This window comes from Quercus robur, chromosome 2, assembly GCF_932294415.1.
Source record: "Quercus robur chromosome 2, dhQueRobu3.1, whole genome shotgun sequence".
Taxonomy (NCBI): Eukaryota; Viridiplantae; Streptophyta; class Magnoliopsida; order Fagales; family Fagaceae; genus Quercus; species Quercus robur.
Window position 1 is genome coordinate 92,268,700 of NC_065535.1, and position 15,733 is coordinate 92,284,432.

The 15,733-nt window shown below is 37.0% G+C and overlaps 2 protein-coding genes across 3 annotated transcripts; both read right to left on the reverse strand.

The window, feature by feature from the left end:
• Positions 1-1,097: 1,097 nt before the first annotated feature.
• LOC126715839 (adagio protein 1) lies at positions 1,098-8,564 on the reverse strand. Of its 2 annotated transcripts, XR_007651936.1 has the most exons (3): positions 8,059-8,564; positions 1,553-3,411; positions 1,098-1,292 (listed from the first exon to the last, which is right to left on the reverse strand). XR_007651936.1 is itself a non-coding variant. In XM_050416648.1 (2 exons), exons 1-2 carry the CDS (start codon positions 8,298-8,300, stop codon positions 1,803-1,805), a joined length of 1,851 nt encoding a protein of 616 aa, XP_050272605.1. In that variant the 5' UTR covers positions 8,301-8,564; the 3' UTR covers positions 1,098-1,802. The 2 variants fall into 2 exon arrangements, 1 of the variants encoding a protein (XP_050272605.1); XM_050416648.1 differs by having other exon boundaries at positions 1,098-3,411.
• Positions 8,565-11,897: 3,333 nt separating this feature from the next.
• LOC126715840 (pentatricopeptide repeat-containing protein At2g18940, chloroplastic) lies at positions 11,898-15,410 on the reverse strand. The gene has a single exon (XM_050416649.1). The coding sequence runs from the start codon at positions 15,106-15,108 to the stop codon at positions 12,550-12,552; it is 2,559 nt and encodes an 852-aa protein (XP_050272606.1). The 5' UTR covers positions 15,109-15,410; the 3' UTR covers positions 11,898-12,549.
• Positions 15,411-15,733: the final 323 nt, after the last annotated feature.

Consider the following 15,733-nt stretch of genomic DNA (forward strand, 5'->3'; position numbering starts at 1 on the left):
CTCTTTGACCGTGGCTCCCTCAAATATGTGTGTATTTACCAAAATGTCATAATAACTCAATTTCCATAACTCAAAAACACCCAAAAATTGTTTTCAGTTTTGCTAACTCACCACTCAAAAACAGGAGAATTAAATTATGAAAACAAAAATTAAAAACACAGCCAAACAGACTTTCTCTCCGTGGGACCCACCAATTTTGAGTTATGAGTGATAAAAACAGAGTAATAAATGATGAAAACTTGCAAATCCAAATAGCCTCCAAGCATCTAGATATACTAGTGACAACCTTTGAGGGCAATACCAGAGTCAAGAATTTTACCCTTCAATTGTCTATCACAAATTATGAGACGATTAACAATGGAGGATGGTGAAACATTTTGTGAGTTCTATGCTACTTAGTGATATTATTAACTCTCTTTTTACAGTAGGTGAGCCCATGCCTGAGCATAGGGTAGTGAAAAAGATTTGAGATCTCTTCCTAGGAGATTTAAACCTAAGATTATGACCATTAAGGAGTCCAAGAACTTAGATGAAATTGAATTGTCTAAACTTATAGTCCCTCTTCAAACATATGAACTCAACTTAGAGGAGTCTATGAAAGAGAGGCTTTGCCTTTAAATCCACTAAGATTGAGTTTAGTAAATCAGAGGAAAATGGAGAGGTGATGAGAAGCAACTTGGCTACTTTGTAAGAAGTTCAGAAAGAATACCTAAATCCAATGAAAAACCAGCAAAGATGGCAATGACTCCAAACAGGACGAAGTGCTCAATTGCTTTATACGCATTAAAAAAAAAAGTTTATAAAAGATACTCCAGGAGCAGGATCTTACACAAAATTGTATTCTTCATGAAGCGCACATGGGATGGGATCCACCACTCGTATGGGAGGTGTGAACATTACTCCATGAGTGATTAATGATTTCGCGTAAAGAAGTGACATAAAATGAAAATCTCCTCCCAAAAAACAAATCTTACAGAGGAAGGAAACAATTGTCAAAAACGTTTCAAGTAATTAAAGAAAAAATTATATAGCAAAAAAAAAAAAAAAAAAAAAAAAAAAAGGATGTAAGCTAAACAAGCAAAGGTAAAGGCAGCAAATGAAGAAACCACGTCCCCTTGGGGCTGGAAAAATATAGTTACTTATAAAAAGAGAACATTATCATAAACAGTGCACGGTCAGAAAAACTTGATCTGGTCACATTGTGCACCAACATGTACCGCAAAGATGGGGGGCGTGGCTTCTTCATGGTCCTGCCTCATGACCTTGCTTCTCTTGTGTGTGTATATTTTGAACTGGAAGACAAGTTTCAGTGAGCAGAGCAGAACAGAGTTTTCATTACATATAAGAGAGTAAAGCAGCACTGATACTATAAACATGCACCTTTCTCCTTTTTTTTTGCACCAGATTACAGAACCCAAACTAAAGCAACACGTGGGTGGAACAAGATACTAAACCTACATATATAAAACCTACCTGTCTACCAAATACTACTAATAACCTAAAAAGAAGAATAATTCATTGTGCATGCTAAAGAGGAAAGTCTCACACAAACCTCACAAGAAGAAACACGTTCTCAAGTCACCATCGAAACTCATTAGTTTATCCCAAGCCAGAACAACCCCACACAAGAAAATGCATTATGAACAACCACCTAAAGATGAGTCCTGACTAGAGCAACGTTTTTATCAAGAGTTATTAGCGACCAAAACAACATACTGTGCAGACTGATTCCTTGGAATGTTTTCACATCTTGCAGTTGAAGGCTCCTAGTGCCCCTTTTCAACAGCTTATTATTGTCCAGATCAGATGACAGAACTTGCCAGTGATAGCTCATGGAGCTCACTCAGCATCCACTCCTCTCCAGTTTGACCACCAAGAACAATAGCCCTTGTGCCCCCAACAACACAAGTACTATGACCCCAAGCAAATCTCGGAGGTCGCCCAGGTACATTTAATATCCTCCATGTAGGCTTCTCATCTGTTGGGTCCAGGAGATAAAGCTGTGAGGCAGAGTGGAGACCAGCCACAGACCCACCAAAGATTAGGATTCTGCCACCTGGGAGACTCACAGCCACATGATCAAGTCTTGGTGGAGGAGCTATGCCCCCTGGATTTCCAGCCCCAGGCATTCCACTCCCAGTTACACATCTCCAACAAGGTTCCTCCTCACTTAGATCCATTGTAAACACGTCACTGGAACGAAAACGAAGAGGCCCACTCTTGGCCAGACCCCCAAACATCAGTATTTTCCGACCACCGTATACGGACAGTGTGTGACCTAATCGAGAAGGTGGGGTCCATGTTACTGGTATCTCCCTCCAAATAGGTTTCTCCATTGAAAGATCAAGCAGAAATGTATCACTAAGGAGCACTCCAGAATCAGCACAACCACCAGAAACAATTAACTTGGTGCCATCTAGGGTGCAGGAACTATGCCATGATCTTGGAAGCGGAGGGGCCAATCCAGATATTTCACGCCAGGTTGGTGGCTTGGCATCCAAATCCAGCACAAAAACATCATTGAGCAAACCTTGCCTTCCACAGCCTCCAAATACCACCAAATGAGACCCATTTACACAAGAAAGTGTATGACCCCAACGACCAGGAGGAGGGGAGCTCACTTGGACATGTTGCCATTCTGGATTACTGGCATTCAAATCCAATACAAAAGTGTCATTCATCGGTTGCATGTTGACTCCTTCCCCACCAAAAAGGACAACACGATTACCAACTGCACAAGCACTGAAATTACAACGTGAGGGTTCAACAGCACCTCCAACAGTCAGTTTCCTCCATGCCGCTGCCTCAAGAGTGGTCAATTCCCTTGCCAGTCGACCCCAACCTAGTCTCTTTGCTCCGGGTACAGTCTCTAAAACACGAGTTGTTTCACTACCCCATGCATTTTGGCAGACCATTCTCCAAAGGTCCTCATTCTTTGTCAGTTCATACAGTCGCCTACAGACAGATCCAACAGATGCAATATCCCTAGGTGACAAACGCGAAAGAATCTTCAGAGACAGCACCTCATCACTCAACTGCAATATCCCACAAACCCCACGACAAACATTTCGGTCACTCACAGGAACAGGGCGGATAGCTGACAGAACAGAACGGAACCGGTCAGAAGACTTAGTAGATTCCTTTATCAAAGAACCAGGAACAGGACCCAAATCAATATCTGCTTTGGTGAAGGACTGGATTCCAATAACGTGAGTAATTGTTTCATCATCTCCATATATAGGTGTCAGCCGTAATCTATTCATTAGTGGAGATCCATCTTTCCTGAAGTTCAACAACTCACCTTGAAATTCAATTCCCTCATCAATACATCTCCTAATTTCTGAAACTACTGCAGAGTCCACCAATGGGTGTCTTCTTTTTGCAAACGGGCCTCTACATTGCAAGAAACGGCTGTAACACAACCACAAGATATCAGGACACAAGAAAACAAAAAAACTCTCAACAAAGTAATTAATAATGAATAAAAATTTTCTAATGATTATAGCATTAGTTTACAAGCCCAGAGGGAGAGAGAGAGAGAGAGAGGCAGAGCAAATATTCCTGAAACTTAATCCACCAAAGTTCAGCAACTACCCTAAAAATGTAAACACCAAGCTTCAGCAAACAAATGTAATCCTTTATTTGCCAAGGCATAAACTGTAAAAACCACAGATCTGTACATTGTTCATGATATAAAACAGTTCATAACAATTACTAGGAGGCACACATGCAAAGTCCAATTTTTTTTGGTTGCAAGGTGATAGTTAGAATTTATTCACTTGACAGATTGACAAAAGGATAGAATCTTTTAAGTACCTCATACACATTAACAAACCATTATGTTGCACAAGCTGCTTTCGAGTAGCATTTATTTCAACCCTAGCAGGCACACATGCATTAATGCAATGTTTTTTGGTTGCATGGTGATAATTAGAATTAATTCACATGACAAAAGGATAGAATCTTTTAAGTGCTTCATAAACACTAACAAACCATTATGATGTACTAGCTGCTTTCAAGCAGCATTTGCTTCAACATGAGCATGCACACATGCAGATATGCATACAAATCTGAAAGTAAACCATATGTAACAGGCAAACCACCACGGATAAATGGATGGTGGTAGGTATGGAAATATGGTGGCAATAACTATACGTGAAGTATACCATGTATACCAGATAGAGAAATTTGAAAACATAAATAGATGGAGGTACCAATGGTGATATGATTGTGATAATGGCATGGTGGTGATGGGGTGACTGGCCATGGTGACAACATGAGGATTAAGGTGAATGTATCCTACAGACATTTTTTTTAGTTATCATCCACCTGTGTGGTACCATTTGAGTTAGAGCTCATTGGGTATCTTATTACCAAAAACACTACAACAGCAGCAGCAGTAAAAAAGTCTCATTTTTACATGGAAATACTAATACAATGGATTAATTATCTAAATCTGAGTGGGCATAAAAACATTGGGAATGGATAAGTAGTTATGTACATCCTATCTCAGACCCTACTCTTGCCAACCATAACTTCCCTAAGTACCTCAATAAGCGAAGTATGAAGGTATTCATAATTGCAAAAACTTTGGCAGTGGGGTGAAAGAGACTCTAACTTTCAACCTCAGAATTACAACACTACATAGTTGCTAAACATAGATAGTGAACGCTGTCCAATGTCCACCAAAGCTTTGATTAGAAAAGGGAACATTGATCATGTGCTTCAAAAGGATTTGAGACCATTGAATGATACCCTAAAATGTTTCCTAGAGCTTGCCATATGAGCAACTGTATGGATCTTAAATTTAACAGTGTAATACCAAATAAATTAGAGAGAAAAAATTATGCATCCCTTGTAATCAACCATTCAGTAACAACTTGATCTATTTATACATCTGTATAGAGGTGAATTTTTTTTTTTTTGGTAAATTTTATTCAAACAAAAATCTCTACAAACGTGAATGACTACACAAAAGTCACCATCATCCAACTAACATGCTTGAAATGAACTAAGAAATGCTGGATTTAGTTTGTTCCAAGATCTTTGCAATGTCAGTCTGGAATTTAGGAGTAATTTCCTGTAATTTACAATTACCATTTCCGGCCAAAACAGCCAAACATTACTCTTCTGCTACTTCTCCCCTAATTCAAGGCAACAATGCTCATAACCACAACGATGATTTTCAATGGACAGAATAACACCAATTTTGAAGTCACATACACAGAGCGACAAAGAAAAAGGACTAACAATGAATGCATCCACAGTATCTTCAAAGTTCAAACCAAAGTTTTGTAATAGTTTTGCTCTTCAAGTCCAAATCGACTGAAGTATAGTACTTTGAACACCAGTCCTCCAATAATGCTTGACATCACATATAAGCAAAAAAAATAGTGGAATCTTAATGTAAATTAACACATTATTCAAGGGAAAGGATGATATTACCTTATTAAACAATTAAAATAAAAGCTGTAGGGCATTTGTGATGTGCACCCTAAAGTTTGAAATTCAGCAATGAACACCCTAATTCAAAATTGATTTGCAATGTTCACCCAATCATCCAAATCAATGTCTAAATTGACAGATTAGTGGGCAACTATCCACCCTAAACTACAGAAATTCTGCAATTAACACTCTAATTTGAAATTAACCTACCCACTAATATGATAATTTAAACACTAACTTGGAAGGCAAGTGGACATTGCAAATTAAATTCGAATTAGGGTGTTGATTGCAAAATTTTGTAGTTTGGAGTATATATTGAAACTACCACCGTAGTTTTAGGGTAGATACATCATTCTCCTGAAGAGAAGAAGTTTGGATGATCTACCATATTTTCTTACATAATCCAATGATGGTAAGGACAAGAAATGTCCCCGTCTTGACTAAATGTATAGAAGCAACAATACTTATTAGTTTAAATGTCCCCATCTTGACTAAATGTATATGCTACAGTATAATTAGTAAAATCCCCGTTCTTTGTCAACTTCCATCTCATACAATCATATCTTCTTCTTTGTAATTAGTGTTTTTTTTTTATGTTTTTGCTTTTCCATCTTTTTTTGTACTTTTGATATGCTAATGCTACTTTGCATTTAGCAGTTTTTTGATTTTACATGTTTCTTACCTATCAAAAAAAGAAGAAGAAACAAAAAGGATCTAAGTATAACCAAAATCCAATACTACCCTAATTGTGAGCAAATTCTAATGTTAAAGAAAGAGATTACCAAAATTGAAATTCCAAAGCCTAAAAGAAAAGTAAACAAAACACAAGCCAAACCCTAACAAATGGCGAAAAAAGCTCACCTCAAGCTGTCCAGGGAATCTATATAGCTATCTATCTACATCATATTCCACTACAAATTCTTAACTAAGGCTACCCAAAATCCAATACTGCCTAGATTGTAAGCAAATTGAAGTCTTCAAAAGAGCAAAAACAAGAACTTAAATTCGAAAGAAAGGACTAACCAATTGTGACCAAGGACCTCTATTGGTAACTAACATGATGCAATCATATCTATCTATGTTAAGAAACACTGAAGCTAATTAATTACAATGTTTGATGCTACAGTACAAGAAGAAACAAAAAGGGGCTAAGCATAACCAAATCCAAAACTACCCTAATATGAGCAAATTCTAGACTCAAAGAAAGCGATTACCAAAATTAACATTCCAAACCTAACAATTACCAAAATTAGCTCAGCTCAAGCTATACAGGGAATCTATATATCTATCTACATCACATTTTGCTACAAATTCTTAAACTAAGGCTACCCAAAATCCAATACTGACCCAATTGTAAACAAATTGAAGTCTTCAAAAAAGCAAAAACCAGAACTGAAATTCGAAAGAAAGGACTAACCCAATTGCGACCGAGGACCTCTATTGGTAACTAACATGATTCAATCATATCTACCTATCTACATCACATTTCACTACAAATTGTTAACAAACACTGAAGCTAAATTTAAGTTCTTTGATGCTAAAGTATAATAAGAAACAAAAAGGGGCAAAAGTATAACCAAAATCCAAAAGTACCCTAATTGTAAGCAAATTATAGTGTTGAAGAAAGCAATTACCAGAATTGACATTCCAAACCCTAACAATTAGCAAAAACAGCGCAGCACAAGCTATCCAACCAATCTCTATATCTATCTACCGCATCACATTTCAATACAAATTCTCAAACTAAGGCTACCCAAAATCCAAAACTGCCCTAATTGTAAGCGAATTGAAATCTTCAAAAAGAGCAAAAACCAGAACTGAAACTCAAAAGAAAGGACTAATCCAATTGCGACCAAAGACCTCTATGGGTAACTAACATGGTACAATCATATCTATCTATCTACATCACATTTCACAACAAATTGTTAATTAACACTAAAGCTAATTCATTACATTGTTTGATGCTACGGTACAAGAAGAAACAAAAAGGGGCTAAGTATAACCAAATCCAAAACCGAGGATGCATGGGCACAGAAATGGACACAGGTACCAGTACGATATGGTGACACGAGAAATTTTTGAAAAATTATAACATGATACAGCAGATAGGACACCATTACGACACGGGTACAGCACCTCAAAATGAAGTGTTCGTGCTTCCTAGTCCAAAACTAACCTAATTGTGAGCAAAATGAAGTCTTAATAAAAGCAAATAACAAAATTGAAATTGCTACCGAGCCAAGGACCTCTTCAGCTCAATAACCAGTGACCAATTGCAAATACCCTAAACTATCTAAGCATGACCAAAAAATTTAAAGACAATTACAGCACAAACAGTTTAGCTCAAGCTATCCAGGAATCTATATATCTATCTATCCACTTCACATTCAAACACTGAAGCTAAATTTAAGTTCTCTGATGCTACAGTACAAGAAAAAACCCAAAAATTCAAAACTAGCAAATTCTAGAATCAAACAAAGGCAATTACCAAAATTGACATTCCAAACCCTAACAATTACCAAAATCAGCTCAGCTCAAACTATCCAAAGCAATCTCACATTCCGCCCTAATTGCGATCGAAATTGAAAAAAAAAAAAAAAAAAATTGACTAACCAATTGCGGCCGAGGACCTCCTCGGCGCGATAGCCGGTGACCAATTCGAAGACGGTGTTGACGTAGATGATAGGGTGGTCGGGCTCGAGAGCGTCGGTGACGACGAACCCACACGGCGGCGTTTGGAGGAGGTTCCCAACCGGAAAAGGCAGTGGACCCCCATCGTTAAGCTTGAAGAACCCGAGCTCGTCTTCTTCGTCTCCGCTCAGATCCGATGAGTTGTTACTGCTATCCCACTCCATCGATTCTTCTTCTTCTTCTTCTTATTCTTCTTCAACCCATTTATTTTCGCACGAAACAAACAAGCCCTAAGAGATCAGAGAGCGTTTTGGTTTTTGGTGAGAAATGAGTGGTGGGCAATGTTTTGTGTTTGGCGATGAGTTTTTTTTTTTTTTTTTTGATGATGAGTTGGGTTGGGTTTGGCAGTGTTGTATAACTATAATACCGTGCACCGCCTATTGATTCTTTTCTCTCTCTCTCTTTTTTTTTTCAGTTTGAGAAAAAAATCCCAGATCTTTTGCTACTTTTTGTTAAAAAGCTACGCGTTGGTGGTTTTTTTTACTTACGGTGTAGAAACCCGTTACGTTACGCTTTGGAAGTACGCGAACCATTTACTGCTCCTCCCTGTTAGTTGAGTAAGAGATGAAAAATATTTTGTCGACAACATTTTTATAAAACATTATAAATAATAAATTGTTACCCGTAATTTAAAAAGTAATTTCAAAAGTAAGTTTAAATTAAAATTCCAAATAGAATCTGAGTATTAGTATGATGATAAAAGTAATTATTATATTATCAAACAAGTTTTAAATCCTATAATGTCAAAAAGATTTAAAACATTTCAAAACTGACCAATTTAATTTGTAAGAGAAGATAAAATAATGACTACTAGGTTTAATAGTGTTTAAGAACTAAATTGGTTTAATTTTGAAATTTATCCTTAACTAACAATAACCCAAACTTCAAAGTAAGTTAATGAAAATTTCTAATGTACCTGTCAAAAATTATTATAGAAACGGTTGCCCTCGAGGTTCCATTTGATGAATAGTTGTTGTTTTGTATTGTATGTTCATGTAGGAAGCACGTGGGTCGTGGGTGGGATGGGATGACGTACGTGTACTGCTTTCTTTAATTAAAATTAAAAATAAAACAGTCACACTCTCTTTTTGTTTCTTTTTTTTTTCTTTTTCTTTGTTTTTGTGAGGTTTTAATTTTACATCTTGGTCACCTTCCATCCCATCCCAACCCCCAAGAAAAAATCTTCCCCGTGCTTTTTTTTGATTGAGACTGTATCAATCATTTTTGTTTTATTTGGTTGGTTCAGTTATAACGCATATTAACTATCTATATTGAAGAAAAAAAATGGTGAAAAATTAAAAGAATTGTCAAAATAATAAATTATTTTTTTTATTTTTACATAAAAAATTTTCTAAAATAATTTATTTATTAATATATAACTAAGGGCACACATTAATAAAACTCTATTTTGTTTTGTAAACTAGTACCATCATTGTACCATACGTGAGTTAATGAAACTTTTATTAGAAACAAAATTTTATTTGTTTGTACTATTTGATTTGTATGGTCATTGGTTTGACATGGGATCCATGTTCGCTTGTGGTAGAGATAAAAAAATAAAAAAATGACCCGATGGAAGTCAACAAGTCAACTTGAGGGGATCTTTGATGTTTAAGTTAGTAAAGATCTCATTCTTCAAAAAAAAAAAAAAAAAAAAAAAAAAGTTAGTAAAGATATTTTTAAAATGTGGATTCAAATGAGCTCAACTGATAAAGTTTCTCATTTTTTAATGAAAGGTTTGAAATTTAATACCTGTATTTACTTAAAAACCAACTAGTATCTTGACCTAATAGTAAAGAGTAATTATCATAGAACAAATTCTATAAGTTTGAAATAGTACCATATCTTTATCCCTGGGATTCAATCTATTTGCTCTTGAGATACTTGCCATGTCATTCCTCCATCCATTAGCTGCCAACCATTTCTAGGTCAGACCGATGTGGTAGGCGTGGCTTTGGGAATTTTTTTTTTCTTTTACTAAATAGTAATTAGACTTAATGAAATCATATTTGATTGTCATTGGAGAATGTATTTTTTTTCCCATTAAATAATAATTGGGGTTATAATAGTAACATTCAACAATGGTGATGATGAGGTAGTTTTACCCAGGTGAGTGAGGTAGTCATTGTAGCTTTCACATTAAGTATTATGAATCAGTCACTTAACAGTCAAATTTAAAAAATAAATTCTATGCAGTATGCACAAACGAAATTATTAGCTTATTTTTAATCAAATAGCTTCAACAATTTCTTTATAATTATCTAAAATTGTCCAAAAATTCCATATCTATATAGGAACAAATTATAAAATAAAATAAAAATCAAGAAGCCAAGCCACCATGCATAGCCCCTATTCCTCAAAATCTCTAAATCTTTTTGAATCTATTCCCCCAATTTCCCAATTAAAAGAAAATTATTCCAAACCTATCAGCAACACTCCAATGCACCAAAGCCATCATGCACAACTCACCAGCCACTGTGTATATTCCTATCACACCCAAAACCCTTCCCCAGAAAAAACAGAAAAAGAAGAGGTAGAAATTGCAACTGCAGAACCCACCATGCATAATGACTTCTTTCTAGGCCACCCAATTACAATGATACATTAAAAATCTCTCATTCTTCTCAATACCACTTTAACCATCTTATTTTTTAAGCAAGATAAAGCCACCTTTTTAGATGCTTAACTCAAACCATTGGGCAGTAGCCCATCCAAAAAGTCCAAAGTCCAAGCCTTAAACATAAAAGACTTTTTGAACTGATGGTTAAACTAACTGGGTCCTCCCTCCATTTAAAGTGGCCTACATCACTGCTTTCACTAGTGATTTAACAATGTGCACATACTATGTGCATGCGAGCCTTTAAAGTTTAAACCACCTCATTGAGCTCCAAATTATGTCATTGCTTGAAAGATTTACCTATATCAATTGGGTTGCTGCCTATAGGGTTCAAAATTTTAAAGCACAAATCATTAATAAAATAATTTTGTGTATGCTAAGTCCAAATTTTGTATGAAAAAAAAATCCATAAATTTATAATCATAAAGTGTAAGTTGAACCAGATTTTCTCAATCACCAGCTATTATTGGAAAATCATGTAGCTCATACTTCAAATAAATAAACTAAAAAGAAGCATCCAAAGTATTGAAAGGAAAGAAAAAAGGAGACTTCACTTTTTTTTGGCTGTATAATAATGATACCATACTTGTAAAATCAATTTGAAATTCATCAAATGCACAGTCTAAATATAAGAAAAGAGAGAGAAACTGTAGTCTTTACAAAATCTGGTAGCGGGTTGAACAATGTTTTTGAACCAAATTGTATGAGAAGGATTCTTGCTTGACTACCATATAAAGATGATGGACAAACGAAATGAAAATCATCATCTTGAGTTGTGCCATGGGGAATTGAAAAATTATGCATCATGAGAGACAACCCTGGATCAAAGTTTCATGGAAGAAATGGTTCAAAATTTGAACCACACGGCGAGAAGTTGGAGAAGTGTTTCTCATAAAAGAAACTAGTATTTACAAATGGATAAAAAATGTTGTATCCAATGCATAAAACTTCCACCGTAGCAAGGTCTAGGAGATGAGATTTGGAAGGGAACTCGAAGCCATGACATGTTGCTTTGGGTGGAAGCATATAAGAACTTAAGAAGAGCAAGTTGATGGAAGCATATGCACAGGCTTCGAGTTAGATAAACCACTCTGTTAATAGAGGATACCATTTTCAGATGAAAATAAAAATGTAATCCTATATGTACAATATACCAATGAGGGCAGCTTTTCTTATTAATCAAGCAAAAGAACTTTACATTATGAAGCTCTCTGTACAGCTGATCCAATGGAATTCGTGGTTCCAAGGATCCAAATAGGCATGTGAACAAAATTTTAAAGAGAAAACGATCTTATACCATAATCAGATTGCTTGTAGCGATGAAAGTCTCCATAGTTATGGCCTGAAAAACTCCTATTTTATACATATATAGTTTTAGTCACAGCAAGAAAAACTTGATTCTGACCTGATTCTTGAACTCTAATCCATTGCCCCATTAATGACAAACATTCATAGACCTGATTTCTGATGCGGGTACAACACCCAGGAACATTCACCAATCATAAGTCTTTAAATCAAATTTGATCTCATATAACAAGAACCATGTCCGGGAATTAACCTCTCCAAAATTGAGGTAACACTCCCTACCAATTACGGAATTACCTCTCCCAGGCCCCATAGAAGTGGGAGGTTTGTGCACTGGATAGGACCTATACTGAGGAACAAGTGACTCACCCAAAGAAATATACATTCAAGCCAGTAATTATAAATTTTGTCACACTTGACCTGCACCTGCACCTGCACCTGTATTCCCCAAGCAATAAACAAAAAGATGGCCATAGATATATGTGATGAAATCATGACTCCATATACTCCCTGATGCGGGAAGTAAGTCTTTGCACAGACGAATCATCAAAAGAATTATCCATCCCCTTAGTCTTTGACACAAAGTCCATGGCTTCTTGATACTTTCTTGCTTTACAATAACCATCCACCACTGTCTTGTAGGTTAGCTCATTTGGTTTGCAATTGTTCTGAATCATATAGCTAATCACTTCATCTACTTCTGTAAACATTCCCTGCCCAACATAGCCTGCTACAAAAGTATTGTAGGTAAAAATACATGGCCGGATACCTCTAGTCATCATCTCTGAGAGAGTTCTTATAGCCTCCTGCATGAGCCCTTGCCTGCAAAATCCTTTAATGACAGTGTTATAAGACACAAGGTCTGGTTTCCCACCGGATTTTTGTAATACCTTGAGGACTTCTTCTGCTTTCCAACATTCTCCCCCTCTGGCATACATGTCCATCAAGCTATTGTAGGTAACAAGATCTGGTTGCAGCCCGGTCTCACGAATCAAGTGCAGCATCTCTTGGGCCCTGTCATACATGTTTCTTTTAGCGAAAAGGGATAGCATAGAGTTAAATAAAACCAAATCAGGCTTGTATCCATTCTTCTGCAGTTCCAAAAACGCCCTCTCCATTCCCTTTAGTGCCCTACACTTGAAGTTTGCAAGTACAAGGGTTCTCAAAAGCATCCAACTAGGATAGATATGACCATCATAAATTTCTTTCTCAATCTTCTCTATCCCCTGGACATTTCCTCCCTTTGCATAACAATGAAGCATCAGTGAGTATGAAGTTTCATTTGGCTTGAAACCCTTATTCCTCATGTCTAGGATGACAGATTCTGCAGCTACAAAATCACCTCGCCGGGCCAGAGCATTTAGAAAAGCATTGTACGTTGTAACACAAGGAGAAAATCCTGCTTTAATCATCTCCTCAGACATTTTTGCAGCATCAATTTGAGACCCACACCGGCCATATGCACTAATCAAAGTATTAAAAGTGTCTCTATCTGGCTCAAAACCACAACTCTTCATTTCCTGTAAGATGCGGTTCAGATACTTCTCTTTACCCTTATCACCGCACATGGCAAGCATTGTATTCCATGTAATACGGTTTGGAGCACACCCATTCAATTTCATATCACAGACTATCTTTATCATGTCCTCTGATCGAGATCTTTTCCCTAGCATCCCAAGGATAGCATTGTATGTACATACATTAGGAACACAACCCAACTCCTTCATCCGGTTGAACAACCTCAAAGCCTTGCCTTCCTTTCCTGCTCTGCCGTAGGCATTTATCACAGTAGTATACGTAACAGCATTTGGCATTACTCCTTTTCGGGTCATTGTGTCTATGACAGCTGCCCCTTCATCATAAAATCCTGCTTTCACATAAGCTGAGACCAGCTCATTGTAAGTAACAGAGTCAGGTGGGCAATTATTATCCTCCATTTCCTTCAAGATGCTCAAGGCCTCTGAGTATATCCCTGCCTTTCCAAAAACTTGCAGCAAAGAATTGTAAGTAACAGTTCCAGGTACATAGCCCTGTGATTTCAATCCGTTTAAGAATTCTTTTGCCTCATCCAAAAGTCCCTCTCTCCCACATGCCGATATCACAGTACTGCAAGTAAACTCATCAAACTCAAGTTCTTTGCCTCTCATTTCATCTAATAGGCCTAGAATCTTATTCCAAGACCGACCCATCTTCCCGTAAACATCAAGCATTACATTGTAAGTTACCAAAGTTGGAGAGACACCACTTTCCTTCATTTTCTCAAACAAAGTTATTGCCTTTCCATACTTGCCAGTGCGAGAATGTGCATGAAGAATAGTGGTATAAGCGCGGACATCAAGTGAGTATTCCTCAACTGGAATTACATCAAACAGCTTAGATGCAAACGAATGCTGAGACTCTCTCCCTAGAATCCTAACCATTATCTCAATAACCTGATTGTCTAGTTTCTCATTTTGAGAACTTGAGTTCAAAAAAACCCATTCAAACAACAAAAGGGCTCTTTCCCAATTCCCTGAAATATCTAATGCTTTCAAGAGACTAATCAAATCAACATCAACTTCAAGCAACTCAAACTTGGCAGAATCAAAGAATGCATTCAAACTAGACAAAGGCTGTTCTAAAATTGAATTGAATATGATCTTACCCTTTCTTGACAAGAATTGAAGATCCCCATCTTCTGGTTGAAACTCCTCAAACTGTGGAGCTGAAAGTGAAGTGGGTTTTTTGTGATGGACTTGCTTGTGGTCTAACTGGGCTGAAATGTGAAAAGAAGGGAATTGGGTATTGGTGTTTTGGTTGGTGTAGCGAGGTGGGTGTAAAGGTTTGAGCTTTCTGTGAGTGGCCGTAGTGATGGGAGGTGAAGAGAGGTGAAAAAGGTGTTGGAGGAGAGTGTCTAAAGGAACTGAAGAAGGAGATGGGGATTGAGGAGGAAGGGGTGGCAGTGGGAGTGTTGTTGAAGTGAATTTCAAAGATGGGTTTGGCAATGGTTTTGTGGGTCTGTTTGTTGGGATGGGAGGCACTGGCCTGTTGGGAAAGAGAGCACCTTCCATTAGAGACTGAGAGAGAACTGGGTTCTGAATTCTAGGAGATTAGAGTTGGTAAAGTTTGAGACTTTTGAGAGGTAAGAGTAAGACACGGAGCCAGGTAGATTGGATTGGTGTGTGTGTGTGTGTGTGAGAGAGAGAGAGAGAGAGAGAGAGAAAGAAAGAGAGGCAATCTAGTATGGTTGGTCTTTATTCAAGATGGCATAATCGTATTGCAAGATTGGTTTTTTGAAACAGACACTACGTGCACACCTCAAATTCTTCAAGTTTTCATAGGCTTCTTGTCTGGTCATCGTTTTACCGGATTGGATGAAGGGAACAAGTTTGCTCTGTTTGTTTTGATGTGTTTGGAACAAGTTTTTGCTGTTTGTTTTTTGGATGATGTACACAAACTAAAAATTGGCCCATAATTACTTCTTCTTTTTTAGAGAGGAGGCCCATGATCTTTTTTTGGAAAGAGGCCCATAGTCACTTTTTAAACACGTTAGACTAAAACTATTACTTCAATTTATGTGGGCTGTGAATCACTCAGAGGCCTATTACTTTAATCCAGTGCACTAAACCCTTGTTCCGATTTGGTCTAAATTTCGGTGTGTTCAGGACTATTCCGGTGTTCTGGACGAATTCCGAT

Bases quoted from the DNA above. Each gene is read 5' to 3' on its own strand.
- LOC126715839 (XM_050416648.1), bottom strand. From the start codon at position 8,300: ATGGAGTGGGATAGCAGTAACAACTCATCGGATCTGAGCGGAGACGAA. The intron at 3,412-8,058 runs GTTAGTCAATTT...GTTGTGTTACAG, and splicing joins GAGGTCCTCGGCCGCAATTG to CCGTTTCTTGCAATGTAGAG.
- LOC126715840 (XM_050416649.1), bottom strand. From the start codon at position 15,108: ATGGAAGGTGCTCTCTTTCCCAACAGGCCAGTGCCTCCCATCCCAACA.